Source organism: Fopius arisanus, unplaced genomic scaffold (assembly GCF_000806365.1).
Source record: "Fopius arisanus strain USDA-PBARC FA_bdor unplaced genomic scaffold, ASM80636v1 scaffold00037, whole genome shotgun sequence".
In the NCBI taxonomy this organism is placed as follows: Eukaryota; Metazoa; Arthropoda; class Insecta; order Hymenoptera; family Braconidae; genus Fopius; species Fopius arisanus.
In genome coordinates, this window is record NW_011887776.1 from 1067923 (window position 1) to 1094112 (window position 26190).

The following is a 26190-nucleotide window of genomic DNA, read 5'->3' on the forward strand; positions in this document are numbered from 1 at the left end:
CGTTCTGACAATAAATATTGGTTTCATTTGCCAATCAAATAATTGAGAATACGTGTCCAACAACTCACCCATGTCTGGCGGATAAAATGAAAGGAAAAAGTAAAAATGAGAAATAATAAACGGAGAAAAAAAAATAAAAAAACGGGATAATACCCTACACGCTAGTCACGCAACAACACCGACGATAAATGGATATAATGGACGCTGCAATAAATTAAAATTGATTAGAAAAGTATTTTGTTTTTGGATAGTTGATTAGCACGAATTATTTTATGTATACTCACGTTTGAGAAAGAAAACAAAAAATCTTCATCTTTCTCTCTTTTTTTTTCTCGCTTTCTCTCTCGCTCTCGCTCTTGCTCTCTCTCTCTCTCTCTCTCTCACTCTCTTTCTCTTTCTCTCGTTTTGTTTTTAAGCCGAGGCGGAGTTGATCCGTTCCTCGAGGACTAGACACATAGAGGTACACATAAATAGGACACGATATACAATATCTCACGTTATAAAATACACTTAACTCTGTTTGCTCATTTCATACTGTCAATAGTCATGATGTTCATTGACATTGACCCCCAAATATTCATTGTCCTGCAATTCTATCCTAATCATCGTATAGACTCGTGCGAGGTCATACTGAACGTGGACTAGAGGTAACTTTTCCATTTTTCAACAAAAATCCATGCTATCCAATCTTCATCATTGTTAATGTCCCATTATCAGCGTTAAACGAGGAATTAACAGGACTTTGGCATTATTTATTTCATAAGAAAATAAGACCGTCACCCCGATCGAGTCAACTCAACTCAACTCAACTCAACTACTACTACCACTACCACCACCCATTGAATATCTTTTCCCTAAGTATCATCAAATTGACGCTTTCCTTTTCCACTAAATTCTATTTTTTTACTCGTAATATATAGATTGCCTCGATCGATACGACCAATTGCATAAGTTATCAACAGATGAGGTTCAAAATCTATGCTGTATAATAACTATTAATTGAAAAAAAGAATTTCATCAATGGAACATCAGATGTGTCCTAAATTCATAATAAATTGATTGGTTTTAATATATGCTTGAGTATATCACTACATATTAATCATATGAATGCTATGAAAAATAAGACTGAATGAATAAAATAATTAATTATTAGAGTAATTATAAATCGAGTTTACAGGCAGAAGGAGCAGCAGTTAGAGGATTGTGTTCTGAATGAAATGCCAACAGATTGACTCGATCGTAGTGTCGCCTGAATCGTTAAATCGTCGTCGTATTTTCTCTCAGACCCTGCATTCTACGTCTAAATGCACTAAATGGCATTGTATGAGATACCTTCTGAAGCTAATATGACTAGGACTGAGACAATGATATACACAAAAAAAGAGAATAGGTATCAACTGAAATAATGGCGTGCTGCTACCGGTGCGCTTTTTTGTGTATGTGTTTGTTGTGTGTCCCTCTCAGTTTTGGTATCACATTATCGTACTATCGACGGCCATATTTAACTACTTCCCGCGTTCATTTGCCGCATATCGTAATTATCCGAATTATCTCCCTCGTTAATTTTCAAATAAATTCATGGAGACCTTTTATGCACGGTGCTCATCGATATCAACTACAATTAAGTACATTAATGGCCGCTTGGCTACCATCAGATACCCTCTTTTTTTCTCAATAGTTCTCACTGGGTTCATCATCTCATATTGCTCATCAATGTGCGAGCCCCGACCCAAACATATCTAAACCGTATATCAAGTTGCTTTCGTTTTCATATCTGCCTCAACTTGTGTTCATTTCGCTTAATTAATAAATTCATAGATTTTTTTTTTGCATTTTTATATATCGTGAGTGTAAAATACCACCCCGTGAATCGTTATCGTTCTCATTTGCAATTGACTAAAAAATTTCTTCTCAATCAGCCAAATATTTCGCTCAATTCCGACAAATATTTGATTGATTCTGATAATTTTTTGGTCCACACGGTATGGAGTGATTCTAGTTATTATTTCTCTTCATTTGCTAGATTTGTCTCGGCTTCCACTCAATCTTTTTCTCTCTGTATATTTTCATATTTTCCATTCTTAACCTAATGTTAAAGTACAATATTCTAAAACTTATACATAAACGAGTATGTATAACTGGGCTATCATGTCCGGGCTGAGGGGATGTGGAAAAAAGGCAAATTCTCCGTTTGCTAATTTTCACTATTAAATTTCTGCTTCGATGTCATTAAAAATCGTCATATTATCTAAATTTAGTTTTACAGTTTTTTTATCGATCGATCAAAGAGAATGTGCGAGAAATATCTTTACCACATGCCCTCTGCTGAACATAATACTAGTATGTTACAAGAGGAGTCACAGAATTCTTCCCATTTCATCATCAATAATCCTCAGCCTTCTGAATTTATGGTTAAATCTCTCCAACCTTATGGTTATTTGACCCTCAATTATTTTACCTTTATGCATTGCTTTACCAATAGGTACATGTACATAAATCATAATATGTATGTACAAAATACGGAGGCAGCAAGTAACCACAGGATTAAATAGACGCTTTGTTTCTATCTATCATTCTTCGTAATACCTCTGTCTCGCATAATATTATCACACACGCAGATTCATCTCATCGCTCATTATTCATGTCCCCACTACCACCAAGTGAATTGAGTGACCCACACTATTTCACTGATGTCATTTCAATTTTCGACGAGGAGCAAAAAATTTCCATTCGAGTCGTCCAGCAAGAGCCAGATTTACCACTCTCTCTTGCCCATTTCCGAATGAAAAAAATCTCAATATCCTAGCAATGAGCGAGCGAATCTCACTCACAAACAAGTTCCCTTTCTCTCCCACCCATTCACCCAGTCGACGTCATAAATCATGCGTTCCTAATACTCATATTTGTTGTTGTTGTTGTTGTTGTTGTTGTTTTTTTTTTGTTGTTGTTGTTGTTGTTGTTGCTGTTGCTGTTCCTTAATCAAACTACGTCTTATCCATTTTCATAATTTGCTGCTGGACTCTTTTATTGGCATTGTGGGCTGCCGCAATCGGTTTACTTATCAACGAGCCAAGTGTACGATGCTGCTGAAACTGATGATACTGCTGTGGGCTTGGATGGTGAAATTGCAATTGCTGTATTTGCTGACGTTGCCTCGTTACAGGATCCCCTGCTCGTCTGTGGTTTCTACCAGTTATGAGAACTGCCATTTCGTCCCAGTAGTCTTTGACAACGGCAAGACGCCGCCACAGATCATCGTCTGTGACAGCAGCTGTTGTGTGATGCTCATCCGTGTCCTACGCTGCCTTGCTCTTATTCGTCTTGAAACTGACCTGAAGTACTCGTGTGCCAAGATTATAGCCATTCAAACTTTGTATTGCAACGACCGCCTCCTCATAATTCGTCATTGTGACGAAGCCAAAGCCTTTGCACTTATTGGTCTGGAGATCGCGAATAACTTTGACCGATTGAACAGCACCGAATGGACCAAACAATTGCCACAGCACATTCTCCTCTGTTTCAGGAGCAAGATTGTACACGAAGATGCACCAGCCACTTCCGTTCATGGCATTACCCGGCAGCATTGAATTTGCCAGCAAGTCTCCTGCCAGGGGACTGTACCTGCAACAATTTTCCAACATTTCACATTATGCTAACTTGAATTTTATTGCCTCCTGTGATATTTTAACGAGATATTTTAACAGAAATAGAGGCTTTTCATTTTTATTTCGACTCTTTTCATTAATTTTTATTGCTGTGCAAATTGACAAGGAACCTGAGGAATCCGGAAATACGTGTAGCAACCAGGCACAAAACTCACTGAAATTCATCCGACTGTCTTCTGCAAACGATTATTTTTAGCATTCACTGCCCCTTGAATATTTCCTTGACGTTTATGAAAGTACGTTTCGAAATTCACAAGAGTTCAAGCCAAAAAACTCGTGATTAAAGCAGTGAGAATTTGTCAGGTGAATTATGCCAATATTACACAATTTTTTTTTTGGTTTAATGGTATTGAATGCTATTATTACGTGGCATGCAGGCTAAGATTCACCGTGGATTTATTTTACGTACCTACTTGACGTCACAAGCCGCGTTAAAAGAGGGCACATATTGGTAAGTACTCAGTACAATTCACAAGTGTGATGGCTTATTTTTATATTAAAGTCATTATTCTTCGTACAAGGCACGAGATGATAGAGACTGATGGTAGTGTATGTCCGTGTTATGTTATTTTAATATTCAATATTGAATTTGTAAATGATACGGACTGCGCGTTTGTAATATGTCATAATTCGCTCTCTCTCTCTCTCTCTCAAAAAAAAAAACGGAGAGAGCAAATTTATTGGAGAAATTTAATGAAGATTGAAATTCAGATGAATGACTACAGAAAATCATGAAAATGGAAAGAAAAAAAATTGGGAAGCAAGAGAAGCCACAGTAATCGGGAATACAGCAATGAGAGGGTGGAGGAAGCCTATGAACGCATGAGAAAATAGTATAACAAAAAAAAATACTGACCTCTGTAAGCCTTTGTTAATGGCAAGCATGGCCTTGCCAGTGCTAAAACAAAAAAGAAAAAAGAAAAACATAAGAGAATAAATCATATGATTAAAAGCCGGGCCGGAAAGAAAAAAGATGAAGCAAACTTCGTTCAACTACAATGCCTCATATATTTTCTTCATACTCGCTGTTAGCTGGGATTTATGAATAAGCGGACGAGTGTGGATGGAGAGGATTTGTGATGGAAAGAAAAAAAAATGCGCAGAGAATATAATTTTTCCCCCAAATTTGTACCGTGAACGATACCATTGAATGATGAATTTTTATGGACCAACAATTTTTCAAATTAAATAATTTTATGATGTGCAAAGTGTGTTTCAAGTGATTTTGCAAAATTTTCTAATGAGTGTGTTTTCAGGATGATCGCTCGTACGCAAAAATATCCTGTCATATGGAAAAGCTTTCGCTCGTCTGCGTCAGAGATTGGTCTTTCGACAATATTTGCACGATGGTACGATTGATATTGCATTGCCATAGATGCTCATGTGAAAAAGTGGAATTCTCTCTTTTTTCCGGTCTCGTAGAATAAATGAATAATCGAAAAGAAGAAAAATTCAATTCTATGCAAAATAAAATAAAAAAATATATTTGAAGATGCACGTTGAATTCACGGAGAAGATATGAAATTCAATGATGTTGAATTATAAAAGTTATTGTCATTATTATTTTATTATAGTGAATAAAAAAGTATGATTTGGTTGGAGAAATGAAGCAGAGATCGAAAGATTATTTAAACTCGCTGGGAAAGATGAGGTGATGTCAATTAGCAGTTGTCACTGAGCAGACGAGCAAGCTTTAACAGTCTCTAGGGAACACAGGACCTCTCTAAATTAAGATCCAACAAAAACAATGAGAATTTAGTCTCCATAGATTGCATTATTATTCTCTCTGAAGGAAAATAATATTTTTTTTTTCTTGGGTAGAGCGAGTAGAGGCGAGTAGGTACCTGGATAGTGGCGACAGTGGAATGTACCTGAAGCGGCCGGTTGGATGGTGGATGGGGCCGCCAAATCGACGACTCGCTTGTGGTGCCAAGTATGCTGCTATTGGTGGTATCGCCTTGTTGTTGTTGCTCGGGTTGTTGGCAAATTTCACGGTGATTGGTTCAGACGAGCCCTTCGGTATGGTTCCATTCAGCTCCTGGATGGCACGTTCAGCTTCCACACGTTGATCGAATCGAATGAATCCGACACCTTTTGACAGTCCTGCCAAGTTCATCCCGCGGAAAACAATCGAGACGGACATATTTAAGATGAGGGTGGCGGAAGCGAGTTCTAATTAGTTCAGCTCACTCTTTTTCCATTTTTATCCTCTTCTTTTTTTTTTTTAAACCGACAATTTATTCTGAATTTTTTTATTGTACGATATGAATTTTTCACGAGGGAAGACGAAAGACAAGCAATTTGTCTTGTTTTCAATTACTTCAGTATTTATCTTTTTTCAATATGGAAAAAGCTCGATATCCGTTACTCTCGATGACTTTTAACAAGAGTTTATGTGAAAATTGGTACACTCATATAACTGTATAATGCTCAGTTCTTCTGTTGAAAAAAAATTGGTGGATTATTCAATTTTTTTTTTCAGCAGAGGTCCACAGATGTAAAGTATAATGATAGCCAACTGCAGATGAGACAACGGGGAGACATTGAGATTCATCGGGCTTCCTGACACTTTCTAAGGTATCGTAATCTTTCCCTCATTTTCTCATTCTCGCATTACAATTATCTCCGGCTATTAACCCTGCATATTGACTATCATTTTCGTAGAGTAAAAGCAGTCTACCAACTTTCACGACAATACGCTAATTAATCGACTAAAAATGACGATATTGCCGCTAAATCCGAGTTGTTTAATTGACGGATTGGAATTATTATTGATGAAACAGTGAGGACACGACGATAGGGTGTCCGAGCGAGTGGCTCGGTGCGCGCAATGTTTCCGATCTCAAATTATACATAAGAGATGGAAATAATTTTGTGTGTTATTGGGTTATTCATTGGCAGCAAAAATTATTATAAGTGATAAAATAACGTATCGATGCCCGATGGGGTGAAAATAATTCAACGACAATTAACATAAATCTAGATTAAGAATAATCAATCAACAGTGGAATCGGGTAGCAAAGGGATTTTCATGTGTAGTTAAAGTTTGGTTTCCATCAGTTATTCGATGAGAATGTCGAGGATTTCATGGGTGAGAGCGTAATCGTTCTGAATGTGCGTGTATGATTAGTTACTGGGCATGTTTGAACTTTTCTTGACGCGTCATTGAAAAAAAAAAAATAAAAATAACCAGCCCAAACATAGGTTCCTTTTTTTTTAGCTAGGGTGAAAAAGAGAGGAAAAGAATCATTGATTTACGTACCGGGCAAATTGTCTCCGCCGCCAGTCACAAACTGTCGTACTAAACAGAAACGAAAAAAATCATATTCTCGTTAAAATTATCGAAACAACGAGGATGCGTGTGTTCGTCTCTGATTCGATGCTCTCAAAGTTTGTTAATAGTTCAGTGGAATAGTGTAATAGGACAAGCTGCGTGTTATTTATTTGAATTAAAAAAAAATCGATAGAGTAAAAAAAATGCAGGAAAAAACCGAGGAGCCGAGAATCAGAGGCGATTTTTTGGTCGTAATTTTGATGTTCGTATAATGAATAAATTAAAACTATTGTTTGTCCTTAAACATAAATTTATACAATGGAAAATATGTGGGAATGGAAAAATTGCCAAACAATTATAGTAGTCATCGCCAATCCAAATAATATGCTCGTTGTATTGAGTGGACTTGCAATCGCTGGAAAATCATTGATTTTCGAATGGAACCGAAATCAGGCTGTGTTCTTTAGGAAATTATTGATGAAACAAATACAAATGGGCATAAATTCGAGAATTAGTAGTCGAAATTTTAACAGGGAACAGTGTACACTCGTGTCTCAGTTGAGAAAACCATAATTAATAAATAATAACTGAATAAACCCGAATGATAAATATGTAATTGACGATTATTTGGCACTGAGATGGGGGATTAACTCGATTGAAAATGAGAGGCGCACCGATCCACCCCTCCCATCTTGATGTCCGCATACGCCTTACCTACCACCCAGAGGTGTTTCTCTTCAACAAAAGACGAGTCTTTTCGTTGATAGCCTTTCATCGAGGAAAAATGAGGTCTTGACATTGAGAAAGTAGAATTAACTTTTTATTGTAGCCTAGAGCCTCGCGCCATTTTTGTCCATCTTCAAAATTCAAGAGGTAACCGGAACATAGACTTACCCGTGATGTTGTCACAGAGGATTCGTGACGTGATGATCCTTCCATATGGACTGAAAAGATTTTCAAGGTCCTGCTGTGTCATATTTTTCGGCAATCCACTGACGTATAGATTGGCTCCCTTTATCGCTTCACTGCTGGGTCTTGCGTAGGAAACCTATTTTATAATTAATGGTCAGAGAATATTTCATGGTATTGCCATGGATTATTGTTATTATATAGTGTGAAGCTTGCCTTGATCGTTTTATTTTGTAGTCGAAGACCGTTGAGGGTGTTGATAGCTTTTTCAGCATCCTCAGGTCGTTGGTAGTTGACGAAGCCGTAGCCAAGGCTTTGGCCTGAAATGCCACAAGAATCTGTCACATCTTCCACCAAAAAAATTATTCATTAAAACGATTTGCACGTAATTATGGCGTATGGAACGTGAATTAATATTATGTAAATATAACGGTATGAGATATAGATTATTAAACGAAGATGCTGAGGCGCCGAGTGAGCTTGACAGATTGATAAAAATTCTAGAATCACGTTTGGCATATAATCACATAGAATCACATTTACGCAATAGTATTAAAATAGAATTGGAAAATTGTGTGAATCTTATGGAAGTAATAGCCTCTAATTAATCCCTAGGTAGCTGAAATGGTAATGGATAATGAAGTTTTGAGGGGGAAATGAGCCCAGCATTATCATTACAGAGCAACTATAAAGCAGGAAGGCTTCAAATTCAACGCCCCCGCGTCTTTATGACGAAAATAGAGCTGTGTTCACAAGCATAAGCACAGATACACACCTACAGAGCCACACATTCAAAGATTAATAAAAATCAGTGTGTGGTGCTTTTTCTCTTTCTTCCACGCTTATAGTCTAAATGAAAAACCGACGGACGTGACGGGGTGCGGTAATTTAACGACCTAGCTGGCTTTGCGGATATGCCGGAATTTCGTCGCAAAGGTATTAATCTTATAATGTCAGAAATTTCGAATAATCAGTCGCTATAAATTTGCAAAATTCTATCGACCAACCTCAGTAGAGGTTCAACATCATTTTTTATAAAATCCATTACATTCGTGTTGTTTAGAAATTAAAATAACATGAAGAGGTAGCAAAAATAATTTGGATTGTCCGGTGATTAAAAAAAAATGTTTATCCTTACCAAAAGAAAATTGCCCCGGGGATAACGAATCTCCGGCAACCGACAAAGCTGTGGTGACCTCTATATTGATTGAGAAAAAAAAGGAAAACAGATATAAAAAATGTGTCAATACGCTTCTTTTTTAAAGGAGAAGAATTAAGTTACAGTTATGGAAATGGAGTGATGCGTTTATGAAAATTAAACTAACACAATAAACCACCAGATGAGAGGCCGCGCCAATGAATTTCATTAAAATTATTTGCCAATCAAATAAAGAACCCCAAAGATCACAACTTGAATAATCAAATATTGCTAAAGGTCTCTTAGTATTTATAAATCGAAACGATCGATTAAGTCTGATGTATTTGTGGAGGGTCGAGGACAATACAGAAATATCACGCATTGAACGAAGATGGAGGAAAAGAACAACTGGCCCAAAAGAAGATAGGAATTTAAGGGGAAATGACAAAAAAAAAAAAAAAAAATGATACACTTGAACAGCACGATTGGTCAAACAAATGGCATGTAAACAGAACTGTCGAGACGATTAACCAAGGAGAATATTTGTAAACAGAACCAAGTGTCTGTATTAAAATTCCATTGGCTGACATTTTCAGGGGGATTACGGAATGTGCAAAAAATATTGAAGTACTCCGAGCAGTTCCTAATGTCGGCTGCTTGTATTGAAAGAAAAAAAATCCTCTCGAATTCCCGGCGAACCGCCTAATTTATTCTGATTAAAAATGTCACGTTACATTTAATGACATTTTGACAAGAGAGAACAGTAATTTCAAGCTTCAGTGATGCGATGCTCCGGAGAATATGGAGCGCTTGCTCGTTTGCGCTAAAGTCTGCTCATGATTGGCAGAACGGCGTACCAACTAATCTCGAGTTGAAAATGAACCTCTTTTCATAACATGGTGGCTCACATGGAGATAAAGGACATGAAAATAATGGACTCTTTTGATATCAAGTGGTAGGGAGACATGAAAAAACTCACCGGTTACTTTGTCACGAATGAGCTTACAGCTTTCCACCTCTCCAATACTCGAAAATAGTGAGCGTATCTCCTCTTGGGTCATAGTTTGTGGCAGATAATTGACGATGAGATTCGTCTTTGACTCCTCCTGGGAGGTTTGGCCGAGATTTGAGCCACCATTCTGTTGCACAACCGTATCCATTCCATTCGCCATCATTGCACTCGTTTTGACAATCTCCGTCTAACTACGTACGAAATCTGAAAACACACAACATAATGGACCAAAAATATTAATCCGCAGAATCGAGTTACGTAGAATGGGGTGGGGGGAGGGGGTGGTGAAGAGTCAAGAGCCTCGAAAGTTCAGTCTAAAAAAGTGAGCTCATGACCTAAGGTGAGAAATGAATAATGTGACTATAGAAATTCATGTGAAGTTTACCAGCAGTTTCCATCTCGTGAAATGTACGTGGAAGTACACTATACACACAACTATCTAATTCTAATACTTCTAATAATAGAGCGCATTCTATTCCTGCGTAAAGCCATAGTAAGACTCATACACTGGCTATAATGTTTGAAAAAATACAATCTCATTCGAGTCCATTGATTTAATCAATTCCCAGGGTTAATCAATGAATGTCGTGTCGACTGATGAAAAAATAATTAGCGCAATTTCAATTGGATTTTCCCATTTCACATTCATGTTCACCGAGTTGAATGCGTCAAGTTGAAATACAAAGGGGTGCAGTACAGCCAAATCAAATATTGGAAGATGTTCTTAACTTTTCCCCGAGCTCTGACATAACCACTTTCGTTACGCCAGAGATAAAAAAGTGAATGCCAACTACCCTCACAGATCAGAGTTATAGAGGGGGAATTTTCGCATGACGCTGCCAGAAGTAATGCTCTCCCCCTCACGCACTGGCTCAATCCCCCATTGTCAAGAAAATCCCAAAGCCCTGGGTCAGTGACTGCCAACGTAACGTGCCCTTGAAACTTTTTCACTCCCATTATTACTCTTTTATAATAAATTTATTCCACTACCAATTAATCGATGCTTTTGCTTCTCTTCAAAGAAATCCCCTAATCCTTCCAAACGAATATATCAATATACCAATATACCATTTCCAATAAGCAAGTTTTGACAAAAAATAAAATATAATGACCACACATGTTTTACACAGATGTGAAAATCAAATTCTCTTGTCAAGTGTTAACTCACTATTGAAATTGTCAAATAATTCAATAACGGCGGGAAGAAAAACAATTGAGAGTCACTGACCCTCCTATGATATCGTGTGAGTTTAAAGGGGCGACGAACCCCGCAGCCATTTAAAATGGTCCTAAGGGAGTGGGGCTCACAGCCCCCCTCGCTATATACCGTTTCCAAAACTACTCATAAGAGGGGTATGTACAAGGTAGGAAGAAGATATAAATGGAGGGGTGAATTTGGGGGTGTCTAGCTAGGGTGGTTTAGTAAGGGGGGCCAAAGGAGGAAACATAGTCCCGGGTAGGTCGTGGCACATACACAGCTGCCTCATATATCAGCCACGGGCCACGAGCCCTCGCCTTATATACGTTCTAATTTCTTTTTTCCCGGAGTTCCCTCTACTTTTTTTTTTCCATGCCCACTCGCTCGTGTCTACGTTTCTCATTCTATTGACGTGTACGCATCAGCTGTCCCCATATGGACACCTTTTTGTTCCAGGTTAATCCCCGTATCAGTCACATGGTGGTCGGTCGTTTATACCGCCTCATCTATTATATTTATTGTAACATATTTTCTGAGTATGAAAAAAATTGTGAAAGCTCGAGTGGCGAGGGTCTGGCATCTTTATAATGACTTCTGTAATTTCTGAAGTATTGTAAAACCTATCAAACGAATGAAAAAGAAAAAAAATATATGCATAGGGGCATAACCAGGTAGATTTATAATTAAAATGATGAACTGGTATTACAAATATACCCTACCGGCCTACTCTCAATACTTCAATGATTAATCAATAAAATGAACTGGTTGCATTATTTTTTCATCATTTCTGGTAATAATCCCTAGGTAATAATAATAAAAATAAGAGTGTCATGATAAAATGAGAGATGCATCTACGATACAGCACTGAATTCACTGATAGAATTGCAGAAAGAACTCGCGGGGCTTATCGATCCGAGGCACAGTACAGTCTAGCTGACATAGAGTATTTGGCTTCATCGACAAATCCACCGCGGTAATCCCATCGAAGAGTTGCCAAGCCATCATCAAACTCCAATTACACCGACATGTCAGCACGAGATCAATATAATGAGACGAGTTATTGCCCTCAAATAATTACTCCCTCCAACTCATAATGAATCATTCATTATAGACATCAACCAACATCTCACCGATAAATTAATAAGTAATTTTGCTGATAAAAAGGGTACATGATTTATGACTTCCCCCCCCCCCCGTAGAAGCGCAGGCGTTGAACATTATAGTAGTTTAAAGTTTTGGCAGGAAGTGTGAAAGTAAGATAGGATCTTTCGAGGTTGGCCAGGTGGTCATGGCGACACATCATGAAAATCGCGCGGCAGCGAACGATCAATACCCTGTGCGCCCTTCCCCCACTACTCCATATACTTTTCTCTCTCTATATATATATTTTTTCTCTCTATCCCTCACAAGGCATTTGCCAAAGGGAAACCCCTCTTGGTTCTTACGCCCCTTTCCGCACACCACAGGAGTAACCACGCACGCTCTCGTGCCCCAAACTTCGAATGACGTCCATGCCGGTTTAGTCACACTAATACACGCAATCTCCCACATACGCGTAACTTAACTACACGTGAATTTTCCACGACATTATTTGCCCTTAGAGTAGATAACCAAACGTCTAATCATCACAGGAGAAGACACGTGCTCCATAAAATGAGGTATCACAAGGTAAGGGAGAGAGTACCTCTCCGGAGCAATCAAAGCAAAATCTTACCTCTCAATCACAGCTCACTCCAATCACTCACCAAGTGAAAAATCAATCAGATATATGATTTTGATTTTTTTCTATATTTATTACACAATCTTTCAATAGTCAATTTGAGTAATTCGTTGATAATTTTCATTAAAAGAAAAAATATCACCCTCGGATAATATTGACGACGCGGGCGCTAACAATATGACTGTATCACGTCCTCTCACCACCGCCCGAAACGAAAGTAAAAAATCAATAGAAGTGAACTACGGTACCAGCGGTAAATCAGCATTAATACATAGACGCGCACATATATCACATTGATGATTAATTTTAATTTATTGATATCACTTGGCGAATAATGCTTTTTCGTTGAGGGTAGAAATAGTACGGACTAGTCAATGAAAATGGAAACTAAAGACGCCCGTCATCTGGCTCCGTACTCCATGCTGTTGTTGCATCGATGCAGTTTTATCAGTATTATTGAATGAAAGCAACGCACTTGGCCCGACAACTATTGAAACTTGCGGTTGTTGATTGTAATGGACCGGTGACGTGTGACACGCGTCTGACAGGCGTGTTTGAAATAAAGAATGGTAACTAGACTAAGGAAACAAAGAAACAGCGTTACGGGCGGAGGCTGCCTACAGACTGAAACCGAATAACACGATATGAGACACTACACCGAGGCTTTTCGCACAGCGTCGATCCTCATGTCGCCCCTCACCCCTCCCCTTTCTCCGCCTTGAGTGATGCCAACATTGCCAACCCCTCTTTAGCCTCCCCACCGCCCCAACCCATTTCCACCAACCATCACGAACCATCAGTCGGCTTATTTCGTCACTATTCGGCTCTTCAACTCCCCTCCCACTATTACAATTTGTGTACCATAGTAGACACAAGACAGTTCGCCCCTACGAGCAACAGCTCCCCCGCCAACCAAATACCAAACCAACGCTTTATTTTCACTCATTTTCCCTCCTTTTCCCTTTTGTTCTCCTTTATCGCTCTCTCACTCATCCTGACTCACATTTACCTACGGTTTTGTATATTTCTATTGGATTGTTTCTATCGCCACATTTTGCTTGCTACACCCCGAACCCCCCATCCCACTCCTCAGTCAACAACATTTACTCCGGGTTAGCATTTCAAGTTCATCACTCAATCTCTCATCGTTTATCAGATTATTTTTCATTGTGCAGTTTTCAGCAATAATTTGGAGCGTTTGATGATAACCCAGGGTGAGGCTTTCAAAGGGCAAACGCAAGTCTGCGCCGATCGATCGGCCCTGGACACATACAAATCTATACATCCCGTAACCGTAACCTTCTCGCCTATCATAAGGTTTGATTTATTATTCTGCTACGTTTATAATGCTTTTATTATTACTAATTTATTATGGAAGGTATTGTCTAAGATGACCTTATGGACGACTCTGCGCTACGGGATAAATAATGAAATACCCGAATCCATTGCGAATAAGATGTGATGTGGAAATTATAGGCGTCTGATGAAATAAACAGAGTAAGAATTGGCTCCGAAGCCAATACAACACAGCCAAGCCACATGAGTAACTCCTCCTAGAATTCAAATTCAGCCTATCCCACCTTACCGTACCAAAGAAACAATAATGAATTGAAAACATGGATTGTTTGGGGGATGGGATTAGAGAGATTATTTCCGGGTTGAGGAAATAAACACGAACTGGAGTTCCTCATTGCAAGTGCGAATAGCTTGAGACTGGTCCAGCCCTCATTTTAGAATTCCCCCGAGTTGACAAAGACTCAAATATTTCGTTTCTTTGGACATACATGTTTGAGCGAACGCATACTATCCTCGACGGAATTATAAATACGTACCCGTATAAACAGTATAAATATACATCGAGTTTTGTGGTCAGGTGAAGTCGTGTCGGATAGCTTCTCACTGATACAGATTTGAAAATTCGTATTCGGACCAGTCATATACAGTCCTACGAGAAGATGCCTTTTTTTACAAGCACTCCTGCTATTTGTTTCACTCAATGGATTGTGAATTATCGGGAAATTAGGGGTAATGAGGGAGCGAACGATGTGAAATACAGTCGACAGTTGAGAGTTAAAAATTGTTCCCTCGAGTGGGTTTTCAACGTCATATGTTATTTTGTAACGCCCCCCGCATATTGTGAAACACTTGCCATTTGTTATGATGTCGAACACATTTCTGATAGATCCCAGGAAAAAAGAAAATTTTACAACGTGAATTTGAGTTGTTGAAATGCCTCTGGGACCTAGTCGCCTTGGTAGGCGATGAACAATCGAATTTTTACTAAACTACTTGATCAGATGATAAAAATATTACGAGGAGTGGATACGTTGGAGGAAGTTGATGAATAACATGGAGTATGCATGCATGCCAAGCATGTATCACAGGAAATCCTATTGAAGTACAAAGTAAAGCGAGATAGTACACTGAATAAAAAATGTAATTGCAAATAGCATATATGTGTATTTGGAAGAGTCGCGTTATATACATAATCTTATTGGATAGAAAGTAGTTTTTTTCAGTGTAGAATAATGGAAGATGGAGAAAGTGGTGATATGCATATAGACGAAGATGTGTATGTTGGACGGGGCTCCATTGATTGTCCACCCCTCTGAGCTGGGGTTGAAAATACCGTTGGCGTTGCAACTCACCCAGGGGTATATGAACCCCAAGTCTCGTTGTTCCCTATTCCTCCCCTTGGCTGGTTTAATTCCACTCGCCCTCGCAGGTTCACCCCCAAACTGCACGCACGCGCGACACATGGACCCAGAAAACGATCAATACACAGCGGTTCCGAGTCTCGAGCAATCGACTATCCTCTCCCCAACAATTCCACCTACTCTTTGCTCTTCCGCCGTATTCAAACCCCGCAAACAATGCAACTTTCATGTAGGGGTTCAGGGTGAGGATTAATTATTCAACCCCGCGAAAACGCATTTGTCATGTTATCAGCAGCCAAAGTAAACACTGAAAAATTTTCAATCATTGATTTTCTCTCAATTTTCGTAGCATGCAAGTCACATGAAATGTTGAAGAGGGTGTCAGAAAAAACACAAGGCAGGTTATGCGATGTACTACTTACGTCGGTATCTTTGTTTCCTTTTTTTAATTTTTCTTTCATCTCTTTTTTTTTTTTACTTTCGGTTCTTGATCGTTCGCACCCCTCACCCGGCATACCCACCATCGCCATTGAGACAATACGGGATTTTTTGGGAAGGAAAAACGGGGAGAAGATGTGATGCCGACTCCGATGAATCGTCAAAATAGTGTTTTTCACTTCTCTTCCTTTTAAATTTTCATTCTCTTTTATTATCGCGGATGCACTATTGCACAATGCCGTCATCTCTGTGCCGTCTTTTCACCAGTGAGTTGTTTCCGATAAGAATTTACAATAACAAGCAATTTTAATATAAATGCCATTTTTCTAGAGGGTTGTAGTAATGGGGGTGGCGCCGATGGGGTCACGGTGGGGTCTTCCGTCAACATCGGAGTCGGCGTCGTCGCTGTGCGTTCAACGAGAAGCCACACCCTGGCTCATAACAAATAATGATTTTTCGAAAAATTTATCGAATTATTCTCACGTTAAAGGAATCGGAAATTTTTAATTCATAAATTAGCAATTAATGTGGAGTTGTGCAATTTGCCAGGGTGTCTGGTGAAAAAAAAATTGACATCCAGGTCCTGTAAATTTATCTATTGGCCAATTGAGAGGCACATTCACTTTATAATGAACTCTTTATATTGGAACCCTGGATGTCAGCCCTGCTTATCGATGTTGGAGGCATCAGCGACGCTTGGTTAAGCCATTATACAGAAGGGTCAACATAACCAAGGCTCGTATAATGCGTTGATGAACTCCCAAAAACCTTTGGGATCATTCATAATCAAATTAATCAACTCAATTGGTACATAATCATATAATAGAAAATATAAAACATATCAGTTGAATTGATAATTGTAATAATAATAAGGATAATTAAGAAATATAAAATTCATCAGGCAGATACAGAACACAAAGTAAAGAAATAAATGAACATACCGGTTAACGATGAAAATCAGTGGTTGGAGGATGCTGAACTAGCGTAGAACGGAACGCAGTGATGGGTATTTACTAGTTTTTTTTTTAGCGGCTTTTTTTCTTTTTTCTCTCAATTTTCTAATAAAAAGTCTAATAATTACTGGATTTCGTCTCACGCCGAGAACGATTGATATGAGACTAATTGGAAAGACTGGTCAAGTTGATAAATTAATTGCTCATATTAAGAGTATCGAAATGCCACCACAAAATCTTCCAGTTGACGTATGCCCTGGCGAGCAAACTGTTTTTTAATTTATAAAGCTATATGATAGCTAGCACCATAACTACATTTGTGCGCAGTATTATTCTCCTTGTTGTTCCCGTTGAAGAATTCAAGGAGAATTATTATGATTTTTTTTTTATAAAAATTCACGAGCGGCGTGATACGGTTTTTAAATGATGAATATAACACAGTTTTGAGCGTGTTTCTGTTTGAATCAAGTAGGGGCAGAGAGAACGGGGTAAGAATGATGATTTTTTTTTTTTTACGGTAAAGAGGTCAGAGGAAATATTCTATAGGAGTGGAGGGACCCAGGAGAACGTAATTTCCAATAAAACTCGCGATAGAAAGGAGGCAAAAGACGAAATGACGAAACGTTACTCGCTCCTCTTATCAATATGTAATCCCGAATACAGTGTATACAGATACATAAACATATGTATATACGTGTAATAAATATGGAGGAATAGGTTGAACAAACGACAGAACGGATTGATTAATTAATGAATAAAGGTAATAATATTGCGGGTAACGGTGTCTACAACGCAATGCCTTATGTGGTGCGGTAACTAAACTGGCGATAGTCGAGCTGAAAGACCGGGCGGCTGCACCCAGTAGGAGCTATTGCGCCGGTTCAACCACTCAACCTCAAAACCTCCCTTCTCTTGGGTGAGACCAAGGGGTTTTTCCACCCCGTCAAATGCGCAAACTCGACACTGTGAAGGGATCCGCCGATGGGGGTGGAAAATATATTTTTAAAATACTCAAGAATTGGAGTCACTCGGGGGTGAGCTAATGGACGCAAGCGCGGTTTCTCCGAGGGTGATAACCAAAGGCAACAGAGGGGATGCTCGCTGCAACCAACGCCATTATCATCGCGTGAAAATTCTCTCAATCCGCCAGTGAAAAATTGCTCCAACATTTTCATTCAGTCATCTATTTCCCCATGTCAATTTTTTTTTTTACAATCGAATGGCTTATTTTTTATCTTGTTTTTCTCACACAGCAAAAACAGATCAATAATTTGTATTTGACAAATATTCAATTCCAATAATTTTAGGGTATTGTTGAACTCATCGTGATATTGTACCGTAATCGAATGGAACTAATACAGGTAAAGAAAAATGAAATATGGAAGAGTGATCTTGGGGTACGATAATTTGGGGAACACTCTTTCTCATGAGGGCGCAAGACCACCCGGTGGAAGTCATGTGTTCGTTGAAGATGTATGATAGATAATAAAAAATGGAAAACCAGCATGGAAAGGGTTTTATTGTTGTTATCCCTGCGTTAAACTGTTTAGCAGATGGTTAAGGCGTTCCGGTGGTATAAAAAAGAAAAAAAAATACAACTGAATATTGATGTATGTAAGGGGGGAAAGGTTTTTCGTGTCCCCAGGTAAGGCTTTGAGATAACTGGGTAAGGTCAGGTCTTTTATCCTGTCCCTACAGACACTCGATGCTAGCTCTTTTATTAGATGGTCCCGCGCGTGCTCCGCACCACGCGTCGGTTTCGTCTTACGGGGCTCATCCTTACCCTTACGCTCATTCAACATATTTCCAGAATTTCGAGATATTTCGAGATCTCCTTTGTTTTCCATCGAATGAAATGATATGAAAAGATTCAACGAATTGAATTTAGCAAGAACTTTGTTGTACTTTTTCAACTTGTTTACTCGCTGAAAGTTTATTCATGCTATTGGAATATAATTTGCGGTGGGACTGGCCCGATTCTGACACAAACATACATATATTGATTCAACAAACCCTGGGAAACGGACACCAAGTTGAGGGTAAGGCAAAAGAGTACAACCAAAGTGTCGCCAAGTTGAACGTTCCCCAAGTTACGTAGTTGGTTTACTGGATTTAGTGGAGATTCGATATGTCGGACGCTGACTCTGGTATGTACATTCAATCATGAAATACTCAACATGAAAAATCATACATAAATTTCCACGATACTTACGTGCATGGAATTTCATATTTTTATGAGGCGGCAATGTGTGGCAATGTGATACACGGAAAATGTTATTCTCGCGCTTGTGACAACACGAAAATCTAACGTTCAGATTGGTTTATCCTTGCAGTCACGAGATCCAAGCTGCATTATTGTTTTATTTCACCAATGCTGTACAAAGGATATTTTCAGGCTTCGGTTCACCTTTCATGATGTATTACGTATTATGGATTCGTCTTAATACCGGTATTAATACACAACCCATCACGAAACCTGCGTTACTCCCATTTCATCCATTTAACAAATTAATCGTTTACTCGTGATCTAATTCCTCTACACGCGAGATATATTCCAAAAATTCTTGCCGAAATAGTAGTTTAACCGAACCATCAATAATATCGTGATTTCTTCCTGTAAAAATAACATTCCAGACACACTTTTTTTTTTCCTCAATTTGGTAGCGGGCAGAAAGCGTTATCAAACACAAGTATCCGAGTTTTAATAGCTGTTTCGGGTGTATTCACACACGCGATACCTCCTCCTCATTTTATCGCTTATTTCGAGTTGTTAGTTAGGATTTTTATATTATATATTTTATAATGATTAATTTGTTAGAGTTTCTCTCGTTCGAAATAGAAGACATAAAAGGATAATGAAAAGAGCATTTGTTTTGATGAGTAGCTTCTCGTGACTGACTCGTGAGAATATGATATATTTTGAAAAAATCGAATACACCGTCCATCACTCTGGTTCACCAAAAAATAGCCAATTGCCACTTCTTGACAGGATAATACCACGCGAGAATCGGCGAGATTATCGAATGGGGTAGACACGGAAAAATAAGTGCCTGCGGATTGCTCGAGTAACGTGATCGTGCAAGCTTCGCATGGCATCACGAAATCACTTTTCAATTGCACTTGGGGCCAATTTATCGAGGAAGCGATATTCATCAATGAGGTCATTAGGATGTATTCTCAGTGGGGCAATAAAATCTATTTTCCATCAGCCGCTCAATATTATTTTTCATTTGAACGAGTAATTCCGAATGCATTTCGCAAAGTCTATGTCGTCATTTGAACTGTGTAATGAATTTCGGTTGATACTGATGTTGACGAGTGTCAACAACTTCTGGGGATGTCAGCCATGTCACTTGATGCCATGACCAGGAAATGTTGACAGCTTATACCACCGAGATAACTGTGAAACTGTCAGCAATAGACACGAACAGCAGCACGGAGTGCTTTGAAAGATTGACCGAAACGCGATCCTTGATGGTGTTGTAGCCGAGGTGTTATAACATTGGTGCATAACGTGCGAGCTCTCTACGGAGTTTAAACGGCTTTCGAAAGGTCGACTATTCGCAGGTGGTATCAGTCTAGCTTGGCGTCTTTTCCGAGGCAGTCAGTGGGAGTGACTGCTTAACCATCACAATGATGATGGAGGGCCGCGATCCTTTAGAGCATACTAGTCTTTATCAGCGAGCTGGTTAGATTTATAATTCCATTGTCAATCAAATTAGTCATTTGTCCGGAAAAGTTGTTAATAATCATTAACTTGTCCATATTTTTAACGAGTAAAATAATCATTTTTGTAGACAGTGATGATAGCGACGCAGAGGGAGGACTTGGTAATGTCAGTAGAGTGATAATTCGACCACCGGGACACAGTGGCAAAGCTAAGAAGGGCCACCTGTGCTTCGATGCTGCCTTTGAAACTGGAAACCTTGGGAGAGTAGATTTAATCTCTGAATATGAGTACGATCTCTTCATCAGACCGGACACTTGCAGCCCTCGTCTGCGTTTGTGGTTCAATTTCACCGTCGATAACGTTCGCACGGATCAGAGAGTTATTTTCAATATTGTCAACGTATCAAAGAGCAAAAATTTATTCAGAGAGGGAATGACACCCCTTGTAAAGAGCACTAGTAAACCCAAATGGCAGAGAATACCACGGAAGCATGTGTTCTACTACCGATCAGCTCAACATCAGAATCATCACGTTCTCACTTTTGCCTTCAATTTTGATCGCGAAGACGATGTTTACCAATTCGCCCTGACTTATCCCTATTCCTATACACGCTATCAGGGCCATTTAGATAATTTATCCACCAAATGTTCTTCAGTGAAACGCGAAACTCTGGTATCATCCGTTCAGAAGAGGAAAGTTGAACTGGTGACTATTGGAACGAACATTGAGGAGCGTCCCCGAAGGGTTGTCGTTGTACTTAGCAGAGTTCACCCAGGAGAGTCGCCCTCGTCATTCATCTGTCAGGGGCTTATGGACTTTCTTGTCAGTGGACATCCAATTGCTCAGGTCCTCAGGGATTATGTTGTTTTCAAAATTATACCGATGCTCAACCCGGACGGTGTCTTCCTAGGAAACTACAGGTCACTCATTTAAATGCATATTTGTAAATATACTTTTTCTCTCTTCATCATTTCCATCGGGAAAGTTTGACGAGTCATTTCATTCTATGAAATTACTCTAAAAAAACTTTGATTGAATCTATTGATTTTATTCAGATCTACTTTGATGGGAGTAGACTTGAATCGTGCATGGAATAGAATCTCTGATTGGATTCATCCGACCCTATCTGCCACAAAAACTCTCCTAGAGTCACTGGATAAAAATACGAATATCCCCTTGGACTGTGTCTTGGACCTTCATGCTCACACCAATGCTACAGGACTATTCGTCTATGGCAATACGTACGATGATGTCTACAGGTAGTTGAATGGGAATTATCAAGGAGATACCTTTTAATTAAAATCAAAAATTCATCAATTGTAGAATTTGTTATTCCTCCTGAAATATAGCTGAATAGATTTTTGAAATAATTCCGAAAATTTTAAACATATCAAATTAAACAAGCAATTAGTAGATTTTTAACTCACAGCTATGAGCTTTTTAGGTACGAAAGACACATAGTTCTTCCCAAATTATTAGCACAACACGCTGAAGACTATGAGTCTGGGAACACAATGTATAATCAGGATCCCCACAAAATGGGCACTGCCAGGCGATATCTATGTTCAATTCTGAGTGAACACGTTAATTGCTATACTATTCAGGTGTCAATGTACGGTTACTGCCGGAGAGGAGCACCAGGCTTACTGCCGTACACTGAAGAGAGCTGTATCCTTCTATATAGCTAATAGTTTACCCAGCTCCTCTTGATTTCACACAATTATTAGATAAATTAAGGATTTTTTCCCTGACTGAATGAAGATTATCGAGTTGGTCGTAATCTAGCCCGAGTTCTCATGGAATACTACAAACTCACGGGATTAATACCTTCGGGATTACCCGATCAACCGTCAAACAAACGCGGGCGTCAGTCAAGGCAGAGGCATCGGCAACCCCGGGATCCACGACCCCGGACAGCTAGGACGCCTGCGCCCCTGCATCTTGCTAGCATTCATGAGTAAATTCATCCTGTTTCAACGCGCTAATCATAATCTCTCCATGTTAAAAATTACTCTACAATTCTGCTTCTGGAATTCTCAATTCAAATGAAATTTTCAATACTTAATTTTGAGAAGAAGAAAAAAAATTCAACATTGAAATAAAAATTTTTATGACTTTACAGATATTTCACGGAGGACACGCTGGATTTACCAGGCGGTTCTCGATACCGGTCAATGAGTGGTACTCGAATGAATCCGGGTCCAGGCACTGTGAGTGCCTTCGGCACAACGAGTGAAAAATACCAAAGTTCCAGGCATCGTAGCCCCGGTGCACCAACGAAACCGGCACCCACTGTGATAACGAGAGATCAAGAACCTCGACTAGCTATAATTGATTTTAATCAGCTGACACGTGGTGGTCTCGAGCTGGCCACAGGGAAAAACAGGGGAAAAATGCCGCGTCGATCACCGGATCGCTACACCAAGTTTAGAAGGTAGTTCAATTGTCTTGGAAATTATCTCACCAAAGAATATTCAGCTAAAAAAATAATGAGATAAAGATGAGTAACTTATTCATCAATTATTCACGATAACTCAATATTTGTATCTTGGAGTTTATAGTGAAAAGTGTTCCATTGTTATTGTATTGCTCAGCCACGCCTTGAATATTAATCCCAAGGTCCAACCCGGCGCGGACCCCACCCCTTCAACCTATTGTGCACCAGTTATACATTCCTGTTTTCACTTGAAAAATAGATTTATACGTAATAATATTCCATTAATATGAAAAATTGAATAAATCATTTGATTGCTCTATAAGTAAAGTTGAAAAATATTAGCAATTACGATAATAGAACCTACCTCAGGACGAAAAAAAGGTGTGGACACCGGGTGTAAATTTTTAAAATAAAATTTACACCACTTTTGACTCAAGCCCCAGGACTCTCTTCGGACAATCAGCAGTGATCTTGCGAGAAGATTAACAATGGCGTTGAAGGCCAATTTACATTCAGATATATATGTCGTCAACAATTCTCTCTATGTGTGTACTTTAAGAGTATACACCAACAATGCGATTAAATATCGCCAAATGTACGAGATCGGCTGTTAATATTATTTGAGCACAATTGGAACAAAAAATAAAAAGGACACCACCAACGACCCGTTCCTCTACACCATTGGCTATCCGCACCGCATCAATTTCACCTATTCTTGATTCTCCGGTTGAATTATTTACAATAATCAACACGAATGATAAAAACGCAATTTGAATGGAATCAAAAATGGAAATAAAAGGTAAATAAATGAAACTAGCGAAAGAAGGGAGCAGACAAGCAACCAGTAGCTTCTACCCCTGGGCTCGACAGAACTGGATGGCCTGGGCTCGGAGCTCCTGCTTCTCACCCTCGAAAACCAAGAGAGGGTGGTTTCACTTGCCTCCCTCTCTCGGCGTTCATTGCTTCCCTCATTTTTTTTTGCCATTTTTTTTTTCCACCCTTTGCGAAAATCACGTGGCTCCCTCTGCACGATCCCGGTTATGCACACACGCTGGATTTTCACCCCTTATGCTCTTGTCGGGGAGCATCAAAACGTGTTGGGGTTGGACAAGACCAGGGCGGTGGTCGTTGAACCGATCTATATAGCCGATGTAGCTGCGTACTATCGCTGCGCGAACTCCTTCCTCTTCAACTCTACCATTTTACTTTTTACTCACTCTTTATTCGTTTTTAGTCGCTTCCAGTCCTCTTCGTACGCGTATGATTTTTTCACAGGCAACAATTAATATGGAGATATTAATGTTTTTTGATGAACCACCTGATGACGTCAATCAATTTTTGATAAACATTTTCGAAATTTTCGCATATGAAAATATTTGAGTATCAAAACGGGATGATTAGCCGCTATTTCTCGGCAAGTTTCTTATCACTGTTTCCTGAATAAGCTTATAATAATAAAGAAAAAATATAATATCAAATTTTCTATTGGATAAAGAAATTAAATCTGTTTATCATCAGTCTTGCCATATGATATATATATATGTTGTAATACATTTTGAGCCCTACAGCGTTGAGGACAAAGAGGATTGACTAAAGTAGAGGCTCAGTTCTGGGGGGGCTTGAGTAACCCCAGCGGCATCGTAGTACTGCACCCCAAGAGAGGGAGGACGCCACACGTAATGCTGGGGTGTCCATCAAGTCGACGGGGTGAATTTTATTTTCTGCTGTACGAATACTTTTTGTTTTTCATTTGTTTAACTGAAATTTAGCCGACTGTAAAATGTACGGAAGGGGGAAACCACATCTTGTAGAATTTCAATGAAAAAAATTATTCAATATGTTGAAGATATACCACTAATAAAATTATATTTTCATAATAATGCGCGTTGTCCTATCGGTAACGTGCTCGGCTAGCATGCCGACGGCTAGGGTTCGATCCTAGCCACCATTCATTTTTTTTTTTTTTATTAAATAATTCCAATTTTTTTTTATCAATGGCTCATCAATGGAAATATCATTTAAAAACTGAATTTTGGAAAATTGAAAAGATATGCAGTGAAATTGAACAATTAGCAATTTTTTAAAACAATACTTTTGCAAAATATATACTCCTAATGAAATTTTATTATTGCAATAGTGCGTTATCCTAGCGGTAACGTACTCGGCTAGCACGCCAACGGCCCGGGTTCAATCCCGCCGTCATTCATTTTTTTTTTTTAAATAATTTCAATTTTTTCTTTAGGTAGGTATTCACTGCAATTGAAAAATTCGAAATTTTTGAAAAAGTATCAGGGTAACATGAACATCGAAGAGCTATTCACTGAAATTTTCACTGAAAGTGAAAAATTCGAAATTTTTGTAAAAGTATCAGGAGAACATGACAATCGAAGAGCTCTTCACTGAAATTTTCACTGAAAGTGAAAAATTCGAAATTTTTGTAAAAGTATCAGGAGAACATGACAATCGAAGAGCTCTTCACTGAAATTTTCACTGAAAGTGAAAAATTCGAAATTTTTGTAAAAGTATCAGGAGAACATGACAATCGAGGAGCTATTCACTGAAATTTTCACTGAAAGTGAAAAATTCGAAATTTATGAAAAAGTATCAGGGTAACATGACAATCGAGGAGTTATTCACTGAAATTTTCACTGAAAGTGAAAAATTCGAAATTTTTGAAAAAGTATCAGGGGAACATGACAATCGAAGAGCTATTCAGTGTTTAACCAATATTTCGATTGATTAGCCATTTACAAAAGAAAAAATTGGATTTATTTAAAAAAAAAAAAAAGAATGACGGCGGGATTGAACCCGGGCCGTTGGCGTGGTAGCCGAGCACGTTACCACTAGGATAACGCACTATTACAATAATAAAATTTCATTAGGAGTATATATTTTGCAAAAGTATCGTTTTAAAAAATTGTTAATTTTTCAATTTTACTGTATATCTTTTCGATTTTCAAAAATTCAGTTTTTAAACGATATTTCCATTGATTAGTGATTTATAAAAAAACAATTGGAATTATTTAAAAAAAAAAAAAAAATGAATGATGCCGGGATTGAACCCGGGCCGCCGGCGTACCAGTCGAGCACGTTACCGCTAGGACAACGCATTAATTTAA

General features: G+C 38.7%; 2 protein-coding genes across 21 annotated transcripts; one reads left to right on the forward strand and one right to left on the reverse strand.

Moving 5' to 3' along the window:
• Positions 1-368: 368 nt before the first annotated feature.
• Positions 369-24311, reverse strand: LOC105266338 (ELAV-like protein 1). Of its 20 annotated transcripts, none has more exons than XM_011304420.1 (9): positions 24289-24311; positions 9966-10202; positions 8987-9046; positions 8065-8195; positions 7834-7987; positions 6928-6966; positions 5510-5768; positions 4522-4563; positions 369-3621 (listed from the first exon to the last, which is right to left on the reverse strand). In XM_011304420.1, the coding sequence occupies exons 2-9, from the start codon at positions 10159-10161 to the stop codon at positions 3297-3299; spliced, it is 1206 nt and encodes a 401-aa protein (XP_011302722.1). In that variant the 5' UTR covers positions 10162-10202; positions 24289-24311; the 3' UTR covers positions 369-3296. The 20 variants fall into 20 exon arrangements, with proteins under 20 accessions (XP_011302722.1, XP_011302720.1, XP_011302719.1 ...); XM_011304418.1 differs by lacking the exon at positions 24289-24311 and adding an exon at positions 23436-23926; XM_011304417.1 differs by lacking the exon at positions 24289-24311 and adding an exon at positions 16953-17768.
• LOC105266337 (cytosolic carboxypeptidase 6) lies at positions 13960-23322 on the forward strand. Its single transcript, XM_011304414.1, has 7 exons — positions 13960-14028; positions 14099-14130; positions 20762-21554; positions 21690-21893; positions 22079-22302; positions 22396-22591; positions 22757-23322. The coding sequence occupies exons 2-7, from the start codon at positions 14118-14120 to the stop codon at positions 23070-23072; spliced, it is 1746 nt and encodes a 581-aa protein (XP_011302716.1). The 5' UTR covers positions 13960-14028; positions 14099-14117; the 3' UTR covers positions 23073-23322.
• Positions 24312-26190: the final 1879 nt, after the last annotated feature.

What these genes read in the sequence shown, in the direction of transcription:
- LOC105266338 (XM_011304420.1), bottom strand. Translation starts at nt 10,161, where the DNA reads ATGATGGCGAATGGAATGGATACGGTTGTGCAACAGAATGGTGGCTCA. An exon ending in CCTCTGTGACAACATCACGG is followed by an intron (nt 6,967 to 7,833) that starts GTAAGTCTATGT and finishes GTTTCTGTTTAG; the next exon opens with TACGACAGTTTGTGACTGGC. An exon ending in ATTAACAAAGGCTTACAGAG is followed by an intron (nt 3,622 to 4,521) that starts GTCAGTATTTTT and finishes AAATTGTTGCAG; the next exon opens with GTACAGTCCCCTGGCAGGAG.
- LOC105266337 (XM_011304414.1), top strand. An exon ending in GCCGTACACTGAAGAGAGCT is followed by an intron (nt 22,303 to 22,395) that starts GTATCCTTCTAT and finishes GACTGAATGAAG; the next exon opens with ATTATCGAGTTGGTCGTAAT. An exon ending in CATCTTGCTAGCATTCATGA is followed by an intron (nt 22,592 to 22,756) that starts GTAAATTCATCC and finishes ATGACTTTACAG; the next exon opens with ATATTTCACGGAGGACACGC.